Source organism: Pteropus medius, unplaced genomic scaffold (genome assembly GCF_902729225.1).
Source record: "Pteropus medius unplaced genomic scaffold, Ma_sr-lr_union100, whole genome shotgun sequence".
Lineage (NCBI taxonomy): Eukaryota > Metazoa > Chordata > Mammalia > Chiroptera > Pteropodidae > Pteropus > Pteropus medius.
The window spans coordinates 181,370-197,315 of record NW_024344321.1 but is presented as its reverse complement, the minus strand read 5'-3'; the positions used below and the strand labels follow the sequence as shown (position 1 = coordinate 197,315).

The 15,946-nt window shown below is 47.5% G+C and overlaps 1 protein-coding gene and 1 non-coding gene across 3 annotated transcripts; one reads left to right on the top strand and one right to left on the bottom strand.

Annotated features, from left to right (window-relative positions):
* The first annotated feature begins 120 nt into the window (after positions 1-120).
* KLHL33 (kelch like family member 33) lies at positions 121-14,571 on the top strand. Of its 2 annotated transcripts, XM_039869804.1 has the most exons (6): positions 121-2,594; positions 2,799-6,322; positions 6,520-8,018; positions 11,626-12,550; positions 12,685-12,852; positions 12,962-14,571. In XM_039869804.1, the coding sequence occupies exons 3-6, from the start codon at positions 7,283-7,285 to the stop codon at positions 13,512-13,514; spliced, it is 2,382 nt and encodes a 793-aa protein (XP_039725738.1). In that variant the 5' UTR covers positions 121-2,594; positions 2,799-6,322; positions 6,520-7,282; the 3' UTR covers positions 13,515-14,571. The 2 variants fall into 2 exon arrangements, with proteins under 2 accessions (XP_039725738.1, XP_039725737.1); XM_039869803.1 differs by having other exon boundaries at positions 2,799-8,018.
* LOC120608104 (5S ribosomal RNA) lies at positions 10,415-10,533 on the bottom strand. The gene has a single exon (XR_005654305.1). It is a non-coding gene; the product is annotated as a 5S ribosomal RNA (ribosomal RNA).
* Positions 14,572-15,946: the final 1,375 nt, after the last annotated feature.

Below are 15,946 nucleotides of genomic sequence, written 5' to 3'. Positions count from 1 at the left end.
AGCCTGGTGAGGATAAGAGGAGAGCAGATAAGCAGCTTCCCTGCCTGCCTTCTCTTGGGGGCAAAAGAACAAATTATGAATGCCTCTGAGATGGGAGGAGGGCAGTGTGTGCTTTGTAAATACAGTTTGTTCTGTCTGCTCTTTATTTCCCTATCCTCCCTTCTCTGTTCTACTCTGGAATTTGGAGAGGAGCTGGAGCTTTTTAGAGAGCCATAAAGTCCCTACCTCCATCGTCGCTGAGCTAATTCACATCCACTGTCCACTAGCCCTGCTTGCACTGGAACAGGGTTTGAGGCTGCCAAGATACGACCCCAAAAAAGAGCAGAAAAGAATGAGACAAATTCCTTGTCCAGCTGAGTAATTGCCTCCAACTCAATATCATACCTTCCCTCTCCCAAAAGAAAATTTTTGCTATTCCAGAGATATGTCATGTGGCTTCTCTCTCCATTGACTAACCCCACTCCCTTTTGTGTTTTCTGCTCCTCTTTCCCACTCCCCAAATCTACTTCCCCTAAAACAGGATCTGTTTTAGGATTGATCTCTCCTTTCTGAGTGTCCACACCTATGGTGTCCAAAAACCTTAGATTTACTGGGAAAGGTAGGAATATAACACAAAAGAATGTTGTCTTTTTGCATCTTTCTTCGATCCTACCCATCAATGACGCCCAAGTGTTAGCTAGTTAGCTGTGTGCTATTATTAGAATTGGAGTAGTTCCAGAAACCTTGCTCTCTAGTTGGGCCATACCCCCTCCTGACCACACTCCAGCTCACCTTCAACCTGCTATTTTATATCTTGGTCCACCTATTTCTATCACCTGAATTGAGAAGATAACTTTAAAGCTTTCCCCTACCCCCTGAGGTGTCAGGAGAACTTAACATACAGGGAGGATCCTCAAAGCAAAATTCAATTTTATCTTATCCTGATACCTGATTCTATTCAGTCTCAACCTTTGGTAACTAAATAAGTACACTTATTTAATAACTCTAAATTAGTACACTGTGACTGTCTTTGACAGCCAATTTCTATACTTCCCACATCTTATCCTTCTCTTAGGCCTACCCCATTTTGTCTCACTTTAAGCTTGATGTTAGTTAGGTAGCCAGGTTTAACCCCAGTGGCATCCTTAAGAGGCAGACACCATGTCTTGTAGTCAAAGGCATCGCTTTATGGGGGACAAAGAGATTAAGAGCAAGAGTTGAAGATAAGGAAGCTCCTGTTCCTGGGGACACAGGTACTGCTAGACAGCTGGAGGGAACACGGCTTCACCATGATTATATTTCCTCTCCCCCTGGTTCCTGACCATTTCTAAGCCCATCTTCACCTCCTTAACCCCTCTACCTGCCACTTATTGTAGAATGCCCACATACGTCCATATTGGATATCAGCCCCTCCTGCCAATTTTGCTTATATCTCAATACCAGCACATTTGTGCTTCAGCTGGCCCAAATCTGTAACCAGAAAGGAAGGGCAATGAGGAAAGAAGGGAATATAGTACATTGGGCAAGAAGGTGACAAGAAGGGATACGGTTTGGTAGGCTGAACTGCATGAGGCTCTGGGCAAATATGACTATAGAATGAACGAATCTCTCAGAGGTTAAGCAGTTGACATGATTCTCAGACTCTTGAATGGCTTGGGGCTCCTCAGGGGGAGGCAGAAATGTTGGCTAGGACTGTCCCTCCCTTAAAGCATCCTTCTGCCTGACTCTCACTACTCTCCAAATTTTCCAAGCTCACTCACTGATCTGTTGATCTCCTCACCCCTTTTTCTTCCCTCTAGTCTACAGCCTCCAGCCTCAGTTCCCTCCTACTGAGAGTCTGTTCCCATATCTCTTACTAAGACTGCATTTCCACAGATCATTGAACTCATCTTTTTGGTGAAGGACCCCATGAAATCCACCAGGGCTGGCTGCTGGCTACAGGGGCCAGTTAGTACCAGGCACTGTGGCCTGTGGAGAGGAAGGCAGAGATAGTGTTCAGAGAAGTGGTCAGCTCTTCCCACTAGAAGATTTTAGAGAAGATTTTAGGGAGAAACCAAGAGTATTAGAGAGGCTTCTCCATATCACAGCACGATGAGGGAAATTGGTTCCTGTGGTCTTTGTCCTACCATGGAGCACCCCCTCTTCAGGGAACCCCGCTTTCTCTACCCCACTAGAATTCTGTTCCTTTCTTTTTCCTCCTACTTCCCCTCCCAGATTTTAGGAAACTAGTTTCCTTTTATGTCTAGGCAGAGATTGAAAACTCAAGCCTGCAAGAACCAGTCACATAATAATCAAAAAATAAAGTCGACCAGGTGGAAACTGTGGCAAAGTAGAGAGTACCTGCCTTGTCTCATGGGACAGCAGTGACTTGGCTCTAACTAGTGTGCCATGTAGGATGGAGGCCCAGCACTACTAGATTCATGTTAAATGTTGGCAATTATTATTATTATTTTTTTATTGTAAATGCTCTGCAATCTGAACAAAACTTATTTGCAGGTAAGATCCAATTCAGAGGCCATCAGTTTTCAACTTCTGGTCTAGAGACTCCCTCACCAGAATTTCTTGACGCAATCCTGCACGTTGGACAGGCTTCCTGAGGAGGATGGTGCCTTGTGGTAAGTGCCCAGATGGACCAAGGAGCCCAGTTCACATTTGTGCAGTGGAAGAGGTGGTATAGAGTGATCAGAGGTAAGGCCTCACTTGTCAGGAAGAAGAAGAAATGGAGATTTACTGTTGGTAGTTCTGGGTTTCTTATGGGGGTCAGCGTCTTGCTGTTTCTCACTCCCTCACTCCTTTACCCACCTGCCCTTACTCACCAGGTTTCTTACAGAATGGAGAGAGCAGCAGCAGAAGAATAATACAGCAATAAGCACTGTCCACTAAGTGAAGATGAATGTGAGCCGGGAAAGCAGACGGCCCTGCGGGGAGAGCCAGGAACTGTACCATCAGAAGGAAGGGTGCCAACTTGCAGGGGCGAGTGAATGCACCTATCCCTTGTCCAAGCCTCAGTATCACCCCCTCTTGTACCCCAAGGATGCTCCTTCAACTCTCCTAGGTCCTCCAAGTCCTGGGCCTGACCCCAATATCTGCCCATACTGACCAGGTGACTGGCTAAAGGAGGTGTAGAAACAGCCCAAGTCGATGAGGGCATAGGAGCGGAGGAAAAAGTAAGAGATAATGGGAGTAACATTGTGCAGACCAGCTTTGGGTGAGATGAAAGGTAAGGGAGTCAGTCTGCAAACTGGAGTCTTGGGATCTGGGTCTGGAGAGTCAAGAGCATTATTATCTTCTGGCTTCCCTTTCCCCATACTCCCTATTCCCTACTCCCCTCTTCACCTTCTACACACTCCACCCTCACTACCACCAATGTAGCAGACTTTTCATCTACTTTCAGGACTAGAGAGATAGAAAAGAGGCTTTGGGGGTCCAACCCTAAAAGCTAGAGGTAGGGCAGTGGGGCGGGGCATGAGGAGAAAGTGATTAATGAAGCCGGGTGTGAGAGTTAGAGGAATACTCACCAGTAAGGATGAAATCAACAGCAGTGAGGAAGGTGAACAGATAACCTCATACAGGTTCATTGTTCTTGCCTTAACCTGTCCCTTAAAAGCCAATGACTGGGTACAGTTTGTCCTGGCACAGCTACTATAAGAAAGCATGGTAATTATCAGGGGAGGGTCCCAGGAAGAGGAAGAATGATAGCTTCTTCCTCCTCTAAAGAGGCAGGAAAGAATGGGGGAACACAGAGGGATGAGTTGAGGGAGCTTAAGAATCTTAACAGGAAGAAAGGATCGAAGGAGTAGAGTGTGGTAAGATCTCTGGGAATGTGCAATGGGAAAAACAGAGTGAAGAATGACAGAAGAGTGATGCCCTCCCCAAATTTTGCCTTGATTTATGGGCAGACTTTTAATTTTGTTATGTGAGCTCGGATTGTCTTTTAAATATCAGGCAACCACAGTCATCACCATCTAACTCCTGGTTGCTGAGACTGAACCCTTTTTTGCTCCTCTTCAAAAGATTAGACTCTTGGGCTGTCCTGGTCTACTTACATTCTCTCCTTTCTCCCATAAGCCTCTTGCTAAAGTACCAACTAACCTAGAAGGCTTTGGGGGCTGAAACAAAGCAGGAAAGGCAGAGAACAGGGTGGCACTGAAAATTCCTGCAGACATCAGAAACTGAAAGCAGACACCATGCTCATGGCCTAAGGAGAAGAGTAGGCAGAGGCAGACATCACTGTATTCTGGAAGCAATGTATTCCACCCATATTTTCACCTCCTAACTTTCCCAGAAGTTGAAGGGAATATTAAATTTTATCTCATCTTTGAAGGTTTTACCCTGTCCACATGCATCCACTTAAGCATATACTGGTTTTGGAGCATCTGCTCTATGCCCAGCAGTAGACAAGGTAGGATTTATCTCTCGAATATCCCCTCTGGTTCACTCACCTGGTAGTGATTAGAGAGCATATAGAGGCAGGAACCTTGCCCTCGACAACTGTTGAAATCCCAGCCATACTGGCACTCTGGGCCCAGGCAGCTCTCATTGTACAACTCATGCCAGTCCTATTTCCTGAAATATCTTTAGTCGTGCAGGAGCCTATACCCTACCACCTCAGTGAGGTAGAAACCAGGGCTCCGGGTCATTCTGCACAGAAGGCAGGAGTGGAGGGCCTTACCCATAGTGGCAGAGATGCCCAGGTAGGAAAGTGTGGTTCTTGGGATGGCAAAGAGGGTTCCTTTGGGGATAGCTGTAGCAGGGTGCTGGAAACAAAAGTTGTACGATTAGTGGAGAGAGAAGAGGGGTTAGAGAGTGTGTTCTGTGCCTGGACATCCTCATCTTGAGGTCTCCAGAGATAGTGGTCCCAGTGCGTAGCCCAGTGGCTGAAGAGAAGATGGAAAACATACCAAAGAAACTGCCCTTTGGCCCACACCACTGTGGGACCACATTTTCTAAGAAAATACTCCCGACATAAAAGAATAGAGAGAAAAGATAGGGTCTTTAGGAGGACCTCCTGGCTTCCCTCCATTCAGCCAAGATCATTACCCCTCTACTCAGTTTAGTGCCAGTGACTTAGGTGAGGCTGGAAAGATAAGAGAATGCCTAGGCATTTATAGGACTCAGAGTGGTTTGATGGTCAGTTTGTAAATGACATACAGAATCGGAGGTCAAAGGGTCTTTTCTGAGGAGGTCTGGGCTAATGTGACATTCTGAGGCATTCATGCCCTTTAACACATTTCTCAGCCAGCTTCCCACTGTCTCACTAGGTACTCAAAGAAGCCAGTGGGTTTTGGCTGGGGTTTGTGGGGAGGAATGCCTCAAGGAGGTAGTTGATAAAAGAGAGGAGGATCAGGAAGAATTTGGTCCACCTCAAAAAAGGAGAAATGTGAATCAAAGGGGAGGAATAAATACTACTCTACTTCCTCTCATTGTCTCATCTTCACTCTCCTCTCCAATCCTCCAATTTCCTTTCCCGCCAGCCTCTTTCTATAAAAGAGTGTGGCTAAATTTCCTTCTTGCCCCAAACTGCAAAATGTCCCTTCCTATGCCAGAGAGATGAACCTCAAGATTGTAAATATCTGGAGGCAGAAAACAGCATTTCTCATCCAGTAGTCTTGACTGGTGCTCATCTCAATAGGTCCTCAGAATGAGTCCTTCTTACTTTCACCTTAAAGAATTGGCATGTGCAGTCTCTCCAGGCAAAACCATCTAATTTCGGGTCTGAGTCCCTGGAAATCTGCTCTGCCAGCTACACACATACACAAAATCCCATAGCTCCCCACATTTGGCCCCTCTCTGATCTGTCTAGCTCTCACAATCATCCCCTTGGCCTTCTCACCCCCATCTCTATTTCCCCTTGCCTGCCTAAGACTTCCACTGCATGGAGAGGGTTCTGTGTTGAGCCACTCACCTGCCCACCCTCTTTCACACTAATGCCACCCCTCTTACTCGAGTCTTAAAGAACAATCTTGCTTGGCTCCCCAGTTAAGTCAGGTTGTTAGGTTAATCTATCCATCCTGGATCAGCCTTTATATAGGACAGGGAATCCAGTCCCAGCAGCCTTTGGCCTGTCCTACCTCTCTGGTAGAGGGGAAGGAAGGGTGATTGCTGCCCCCTTCTCTAAATGTCTTCTTGAAGATACCTGGAACTGCAGGGGAAAGTAGTTGCTTGGATTTAGAGGTCTCAGGATGAGAAGGGTGTTGTCCCAGGCAGAGTGTGTGGCTGTCATTGTTCTGCCTCAAACAGAATGCTTACACGCCCCTACTCCACTGAAGTCCAGGACTCCAGTCCCCGCAGCAGCAAAGATCAACCCTGCATTCCATTTTCTGGTGTCGTCCCAGTGACCAAGGTGAGGGGTAGACTCTAGCAGAATCTTCTGAAGACACGGGTTTGGATTTTGCTATCTCACCACCTACCTCACCTCTGGACATGGAAGAAACGGGCGCTGGGGGTGGGTTACTTAGGGTGAGCTGTTCTGACCCCTGCAGCTTCACCTCCCCGACCCCTCCGCCCTCATGGCCCAGTCGTGTGCGTTTGTGTTTCCAGTCATTGCTGTGCTCCAAGAGTCCTAGCTTTATCCTGCACGGAAAAATCAACAGTCAAAGCCCCAAACCAACCCAATGCATGCTCTACTCCTCTCGCCCCACATTCCCGCCGGTCTGCACAGCCCAGACTCTTGCCCACCTCCTCCGCCCTATCGGATGAACACAGCCTTTGAGGCCTGACTCGCTCCACTGGATCTTCGCATCCTTGGCATCCGAATTTGCCTCGCTCAGCACCAAGACATGACCTACAGGTGGAAGGGGGAAGAGGTCATCTCGGGACGGGGCCCAGGGGATTGGGTGTCCGAGTTCGGGCACCCTGAGCCGAGCTCCAAGCCTGCCAGCACCGGCTATAATTAGCCGGGTGCAGCCGCTGACGGGGTTGCTGGGCGAGTTCCCTCTGCCACCGGCCAAAGCAGAGCAGGCTCAAGTGAGAGGGCAAACAGAACTCTGCTGTCTCGGGAGAGTGACTACCCAGATGGGGGCAAGACGGGCGGGGTGTGGGCTCCGGTAGTGGATCTTTACCTATGCCTCTTGCACGCTTTGCTGTACCTTGTGAATCCCATAGTTGCATGGTATAGCCTGACCGTTCGAGCCTTGGAGTGGAGTGCCAGAGGGGACAGGAGGCGGTGGTTAGAAGGGTTTGAAGTAGAGAGAGAGACTGAAACGTGCCGGTCTGGAAGCAGGGGTTCCACCAGCCTCTCCGGGTCTAGTTCTGGCCCCCTCCTCTCCTTTGCGCATCTGCAGCAAGCCAGCGAACTTGAGCTATGAGCGTCTCGGACTCCCAGCATCGTCCAGGGCGCGTCTCCCTTCCAGTCCAGAAGGATGGCCTCGGCTTCCCGTTGCCCGGCCTGAGAAACCCCTCTTGGCCTCGGACCCCGGACGAAGATTCTGGTTTGCCGCTCTTTCCTCTGGAAGAGCCTGGCCTCAGGTCTATGGCACCAGGGAACCTCCCCTCTCCAGCCTTGTCCCTAGAGGGGGAAGACAATGAAGATGAAGAAGACTCCACGGAGCCTGAGGGACTGTGCAGCGAGGAGCATCCCAGCCAGTTTTTCGCGGAGGCACAGCGGCTGCGGGAGCAGAGGCTGTTGCTGGATGAAGAGGTGTTAGTTGCGGGGCGAGTATATGGGGTGCATCGGGTGATCTTGGCCGCTGTTAGCAGCCTCTTTCGAGGCAGGCTGCAGGGCATCAGAGGTCCGCAACCTCCTTTCAGCCTCGATGTGGCCCCCGGGGCCTGGGAGGCTGTGCTGACTTTTGCCTATGAGGGGGTGCTGGGTCCCGCCCCGCCTGGGGATGTGCTGGTTGCTGCTGAGGCCCTGGGAGCACCACGGGTGAAGGCTGTGGCCCAGGGGAAAGGCAAGAGGTCTGGAAGCGCCCAGGATGATGAAAAACGGCCCAGCCAGGCAGAGGAGCTGAGGGAGAATCTGCGCAGCATCGAGCTCCTATACCAAGAGGGCATCGGGTGTGACCTGGAGCTAGAGGCAGGCGGCTGCCAGCTGCGGGGTGAGGGCCTGTTGGGCATTAAATTACTGCAGGTGCAAATGCTACTGGAATGGTTGGTGTGTGCAAGCAGCAGATGGTTTGATCCCTATCATAGTGGTGGTTTTGATCCCTGCTGCAGAATTTCCCTGGGGTGGCCTTTGGTGCATCTCCTGGCCCACTGGGAGTGGGGCATGCGCAGTTGAGTTGTTTTCCTAGGAGTTGTGACAGATTTAAATTGACTCACCATGCTGTGGCTCTTCCTGTGCCCAGTAACAAGGAATTTTCAGCCAATTGGCTGAAGCTAAGGGTGCAGCCCATGCCAGCAGAACAAGCAGAAAGTGATTGACTCGAAAAGGGATTAACCAAAGGCCCTTCTTGGAGTCTTCTATTTAGGACACAGGGAAAGCCAGAGGAATATGGTGTTAAAACTCAGTGTGTCCTTTCACCTAAGTGTGCTTGACACCATGGCAGATGTGTCCCTATGGCTGATGAGCAAGGTCTGGTACAGTTTTGCTAGAATCTGGAGGCTACCCAGCCATGGCAGTTTGAAGTTAACTCTGCTCGTCACCAAGAAAGCTAAGGAGGGCTGAATAAATTGAATATTATTCAGATTCTGCTGACATATAGTGAGGTACTAGGTTCTACAAATTGTTGCATATGCCACCTTTTTAAATTCTCACTGAAAACTAGTGAGGTAGGTACTGTTATCCCTAGGCGCAGTTAAAGAACATTAAACTCAAAGATGTTAACTTGTGAAAATCAGGTTATAAGCCCATATCCACTAGCCTAGTCTGCTTTCACTATGCCATGCACTACATTCTGTGCAGCCAAATCAAAGGCACATAGGAACTGGCAAATGGAGTTGGGATGTAGACATATAACATCTAAAATTAAAAAGGATTAGTTTAGAGATTATCTGGTTAAGCTCTTATACTTTATTGATTTAAAAAAAAGTGAACTTCAAGAAAGGTCCAAAGTCACATAGTTATTGCTCATTAAAGGAATGACTGGGACCCAAAGTGCTTCTGGGATTCCCAGAAGGAAAAGTCCTGTCTTAGTCAGCTTGAGCTGCTATAACAAAAATACCATAGACTGGGTAGTTTAACAACAGACATTTATTTTCTACAGTTCTGGAGACTAGAAGTCCAAGATTAGGGTGCCAGCCTGGTCAGTGTCTGGTTAGGGCCCTCTTCTTGGTTTGCAGAGGGCCACTTTGTCATTGTATTTTCACATGGCAGAGAGATTGAGAGAGAAAGAGAGAGGGAGGGAGGGGAGAGAGAGAGAGAGAGAGAGAGAGAGAGAGAGAGAGAGAGAGAGAGAGAGAGAGAGAGAGAGAGAGAATCTCTTTCATGTCTCTATAAGTGCAGTAATCCCATTCATGAAGGTTCCACTCTTATACCTAATTACCTCCCAAAGGTACCATCTACAAATTTACAAATATCATTACACTGGGGATTCAACATATGAATTTTGGGGGACACAAACATTCAGTTTATAGCAGATCTCTAAAGTGTTTGTTATCATTTCTGATAGCACTGGATGGAGGGAGAATTTAAAATTTCATAGTTATAAAATTCTCACTAGGGTTTGGAACTTAAACATATTTATGTCACTGTTTTTATTTCCCTAAGAAACATTCCATCTTAATGGTGGAAAATTTTTACTTAAAATTCTAGGGACTAATGATGAATAAGAGGGGGATACAGGTGGTTGTGAGCCTTTTCACAGTTGAGCTATAGGTTGATAGATAGTATGGAAGATGAAATGGCTTACCTGCTTTGAGGAATGCAGATTTTCTCAGTCAATATATATTTAAAAGCTGTCACCGAGGTTTACCACTTGGGAAGCACTAAGCCACTACCTACAACTTATGAAGGTAATGAAAAGCCATATCAACATCACCTGCCCTTTGAGATAGGTGAACGTGCCACAAATGGTCAAAGCAGCTTGAGGTTCATAAGCCTCACTGGGAGCTTGGTCCTGTGTCACCTGCCTAAGAGGACTTCTAGCAGCATTCTCCCCTTTATTATGAAACATTTTTAACACACAGCAAAGTAAAGAGAATATTAAGATGAACACTCAAACACCCATTGTCCACACTTAACAATTAACATTTTAATATATTTGTTTCATCTCTTTATCTTTTGCTGAAGTTTAAAGTAAATCTGTGACATTTTACTCATAAATACTTGGGTATGTGTCTCTTTAAAAGAGGACATTTTCTCGTTTAATCATGATACCTTTATCATTTCTAACAAAATTAACAATAATTCCTTAATATCACCTAGTTCATCTTAAAGTTTTCTCTCTTGTCTAAAAAATGTCTTTTAGAGCTGGTTTGTTCAACCCAAGAGCCAATCAAGGACTGTGCTATATACTCAGATGTACATCTCTCTCTCTCTCTCTTTTTTTTTATATGCCTACAGCACCTGGTATTCCTAGGTGGTCTCCCACCCAAGTACTAACCAGGCCCAACCCTGCTTAGCTTCCGAGATCAGCTGGGGTCAGGCACATTCAGGGTGGTATGCCCATAGACAGATGTACATCTCTTAAGGTTCCTTTACTCTTGTACAATCCTCTTTCTCTGTTCTATGACTTGACTTACTGAAGAAACAAGATAAGTTATCTTATAAAATGCTCCATTTTTATGTGTTTTCCCTCATGGTTTTGTTTAACTTGTTCTTTTAGCCTCTTAATTTCCTATAAATTTAAATTTAGATATAAAGGCTTGATTAGATTTAGCTTAACTATTTCTGTCAGAATACTCTGTAGGTAATGCCAAGCATGCACATGAGTTACATTAGGAAGCATATGAAATATATAGTTGTTTAACAGAATTTGTTAATAGGACAGATTCAGTGTCATGAGGGCCAGTAAGTAGGGTATCAATACACAAGTATACTCATTGTAGCAATTATCTTAAAAGGAACAATTGAACTTGACGATTTTGAAAGTTGCCCGTTTAAAATCTCATAATTCCATGAATTATGCCAAGATGAGGAGGGCTATGTGCAGAAGAAAGCTAGAATATATGCGAAATCTTAAGCAAGATCTTGGGCAAGAGGAGATGGTAGTCAGAGTAGGTTGGGTCACAGTCATTCCTGAGTGTGATAAAATCTAACAAAATGGCTGATATCAGTGGTTCTCAAAATTGTAAAGGAAAGAACTTTATTCTGTGCACAATATAGAGAGAACTATATAATTTGCATATCAGTCTTTGCAGTTTATTTTGTGCCCTCTTTTAGAAAATGCTGCCTATAGCATCTTCTCAACTTGATCCATCAAGACTTTTTCTAATTGATGTGGATCAAAAAGACTAAAGCAATGTTTATCAAAGTATTGTCAACCACTAACATGAGAATCATGCAGGGTGCTTGAAAATGTTAAAATACGAAATCCTAGGATCTCCATCCAGACCTATGGAATCAGAATCTTGGGAGGTGGGTTCTGAAACCTGCATTTTAATAAATGGTATTCCATTGTTAAATACCATCTCATGGTATTCTGATGCACACCACAGTTTGGCCTGTGGCCTTGGGTGGTTGGCCCAAAACTGGGGTTGTAAAGTTGGGATATTGCCTAGCAGTTTTCATTACTCTGAATCCCCCTCTGCTTCTCTCTCTTGCAGTGCACCGAGCAGCCCTAGCCTGTGGCAGCGAGTTCTTTGGGGCCATGCTCCTGAGTGGGATGAAGGAATCCCAGGGCGCAAAGGTGTCTCTGCATACCATCGCTGCCCAGGACCTGCGACTCCTTGTCTCTTTTGCCTACTCTGGGGTTGTACAGGCAAAGTGGCCAGGACTGCTGAGAGCTGCTCAGGCTGCTCTGCAGTACCAGAGCTCCTCCTGCCTGGCTCTGTGTCTGAGGGCCTTGGCACGGGGCCTCAGCCCTGCCCGTTGCCTGGCCCTGTTCTCCATGTCTGAAGCCCCTGGGTTGGAGAGGCTCTGGAGAAAAGCCCGTCACTACCTCCTCACCCACCTGCCTGCGGTAGCTTTGTGCCCCACTTTCCCTTCTTTACCAGCTGCCTGCCTGGCTGAGCTCCTGGATAGCGACGAGCTACATATGCAGGAGGAGTTAGAGGCCTTTATGGCTGCACGGTGTTGGCTAGCTGCCAACCCTGAGACCCAGGAGTCAGAGGCCAAGGCCCTGCTTCGATGTGTCCGTTTTGGCCGTATGTCCACCAGGGAGCTGCGGAGAGTACGGGCAGAAGGGCTACCTCCACCCCTGCCTCAGGGCTTGCTGCATCAGCTGATGGTGGAGGCTGAGGTTCCAGGTAAAGTGAGGCGGAGGGAGCCTGACCAGACTCTGGTAGTGATTGGCGGGGATGGGCTCAGATCAGACATGGCCGTAAGACAACCGTCCCGAAGAGTGTGGTGGGCCCGGGCCTTTTGCTGCGGCATGGGACTAGTGAGAACTGTGGAGTGGGGGCGGCTACCTGCCCTGCCTGCCCCAGGGCGCTTCCGACATGGAGCTGCGAGCCTAGCAGGAAGTGAACTCTACGTGTGTGGGGGACAGGATTTCTACAGCCATTCCAACACCCTGGCTTCGACTCTCAGGTATGGCACCCCTTTCCTGCCCCCTGCCCCAAGAGTGGGAGGCTCCAAGGTGGGCAGCAGAGGGACATTGCTAGCCCAGCCAAACAACACACTCCCAGGGTCACTCTTCCCATCTCTTGTCACACTGTGTCTAGGTGGGACCCCAGTCAAGAGGACTGGGAGGAGATGGCACCTTTGTGCCAGGCTCGGAGTTTTTTTCCCCTGGTGGCACTGGATGGACTACTTTACGCCCTGGGCGGACGCGCCAATGGTGTTGCCCTCAAGTCCGTGGAGACTTATAACCCCGAGCTTAATGTCTGGAGGTGAGAAGGGAAAGGGGCTTTCTAGGCATCAAGGAGAGACTAGGGGACTTGGAGGAGAAGGAAAGTTGAGGATGATTGTTGCCTGATCATGTGCCCTGTTCTCCCTTAGGCCAGCACCTGCACTTCCAGCACCACGCTTTGCCCATGCAGCTGCTATTTTGGAAGGCCGATTGTACATGAGTGGTGGCTGCAATGGGACTGGCCAATGCCTGGCCTCATTGCTGCACTATGATCCCAAACTTGAGAAGCCAGGGACACTTCTGAGTCCTATGAGGGAACCTAGAGCTGGCCATGTCATGGCTGCTCTGGGTGGGCGGTTGTATGTAGCAGGTGGGCTAGGTGAGACTGGGGACTTGCTGAGCTTTGAGGCCTATGAACCAAGGACTAATAGCTGGACTCAGCTGGCACCCCTGCCTTCCCCCCATGTGGGGGCTGCAGGTGCTGTGCTGGAGGGGGAGCTCCTGGTGCTGGGGGGCTACAGCCACCGTACTTATGCCATCTCCCACCTTATCCATGCTTACTGTCCTGGCTTGGGCCGATGGCTCTGCCTAGGAACTCTGCCAAGGCCTCGGGCTGAGATGCCTGCCTGTGTCCTGACACTGCCTACTGTACAGCACATAGCTTTGGGCCCCACACAGCACCAAACCAAACCTGCTGGGTGAGGGAGGGAGTAGCAGTGAATGGGGGGAGGAAGGGATAAGGCACATCATAATAGAAGAACAGAAATTCTGGGGGGAGAAAGAGAAGGCTTTATTCATGAGAGTATTTTATTCTCATACAGTGCTTACAACTCATAAACTGCTTTTGAATATATGATCTTCACTGAGGAAAAGGGGTTCCAAAATTCCTAGGGAAAGGGCATTGGGGAAGGGGAGGCAGCTGAATACCTAGGTAAGGAGACAAGACCCAGGAACAAATATACAAGGTTTAGGGACCCTGGTACAATTCTTGGTGGGGAAAGTACCTCTAGCTGGGAAGACAGTCGAGAATCTCCAATAGCCAAGGTGTAGGGGCTATAAGAGGACAGTTGAGAAAACGATGATTCTGGCCTATGGATCAAGGAGAAAACTGTGAAAAGGCCGGTTTGAGGAGTGGAGGGTGGCGGCGGGGGTGTAGGGGTGGTGGGGAGAGGACTGTAGTTGTTGAGCCCTTCCCTTTTCTAAGACTTGCTCCTTTCTACTCTTTAATCCCTGGGGTACATGAACCTTCTTGACAATAGTCTTTCTCAGGTAACTTGCAGACCCAGTCTAGTGTTTCCTCAGCCTAGACACTGAAGGCTACCTCTAAGAGCCTCTTGGTTTTCAGTCTGAGGTAGAAGTTCCCGTTCAGACTTGGCACAGCACAGGGGCCTGAGAAGCCAGGACAATAAAGGGGAAGTGCTGCATGTGGGGAAGATGAGGAGGGCAGAGGCAAAGGGATTATACAAGGTTTGAAGGAATGAGATGGAATAAGTCAGAAGCCTGACTGGCTGCTTTCCTTCTCTTTGGAGTGAATTGAGGGATCAGGAGTGAAAAGAGGACAGTTGTGGTGTAAGGTTATGAGAGGAAGTGGTAGAGAGAAGAGTGAGAGGCAGAGAAGACCTGGAAAATTGGTTTTCCCCTTTTCTGTCCCTTTCTTCCAGAGTTTTTTGAGTCTATTTCCCTTTTTTGTAGCTGGAGAACCTTGAGTCAGATGCTTTCTCTCTCCCTTCCTCCACTGCCTGCTTTTTCCTTCCTTCCTTCCTTCCTTCCTTCCTTCCTTCCCTTCTTCTTCCTTCCTTCCTTCCTTCTTCTTCCTTCCTTCCTTCCTTCCTCCTCACTCCCCCCTGCTCCTCTTCTCCCCCCCTCCTTTTCTTTCTTTTCTCCTTTTACCCTCACAGTTATTAAGTTACCAACTATGTGCCAGGCACTATATAAGACACTAAGGATACAAAGGTCAGAGAGCTCTTGACCAGCAGACAGACTTGTAAATAAATACAAGTTTTGCAGTGGACACTTATATCATACATTTCATACCTGATACTTAGAGGTATGAGAGCCCAGAGTATGGAGGAGTGAACTCTGCCCAGGGGGGCTTCTGTTAGGGAAGGCGTCATCATCAGATGGGTATAGTTTGAGCTGGATCTTGAAGGCTGCCTGACTCACCAGACAGAGAAAGGAAGCAAATGGGGCATGTAGTGCCCTGTGTCTCCATAGCAAAGGGGAAGTCAGAATTCCAGTGGTTCTTCAGAGAATGCTGCTGCTGTGGCTAGCCTATTCTCTTCTCGAGCCTATTCTCTTCTTTCTGAAGACAATGGCTTTCACTTAATGATTGTATTTTTCCTCCTTCCATGAATCTTCCCTAAATCTTTCCTCTCTGATGTTTTCATTTCTGACCCTTGAGCAGCTTGGGGCAAAGAAGGGCCAGTTCTTTGCATAGATAAATTTTCTATTACCCTTGTTTAAGATTCTCATGCTCCTAAGGGTGAGATAAAGGAGTCTCCCTTGCATCTTTTTTCATCCTCACCCCAGAGGTACTTGACATGTTTCTGTGGGGTTTTTTTATTTCATTATTTCATTAAGGTTTTTTCTATATCTCTGTTTAGGAACATAGTTAAAATGAAGGGGAGTAAGTAGGATACATAAGAGAAAAGAAAAGAAAGATTGAAGAAGACAGGGAAGAAGGAAATTAGAAGTATTGAGAAACTACTAGAATTGAGTCTTTAGTGTGAACGTCTGTGAACACATTCTTTATGATTTGTATGCAAAGACAGGCTCAAATAAAGCTTTCTCATGATTGAATCATTCTTGTCTGAGTTTCTTTATTATGAAAAGCATTCAAAATTCCCTGTAATTTGACTTCTATCTCCATCACACTACTGAAACCATCACCTTTCTTCATTGTCACCACGAGCTACTTCTCACCAAATCAAACAATCTCCTTCCATCTTTCTGCAGGAGTTGACTGTCTTGAAAACTAGCTCTTACACTAGAAAATTTTCCTCTCCTGGCTCCAGAGATAGCACACTCTCCTGAGCCTTCTCTTATTTCTCCAATCCAAAGAGGTGACAGAAAGTCAAATTATAGTGACCAAGAGGGCCTGGCTCTATCCCAGGTGGAGCTGGCAGCCAAGGGTC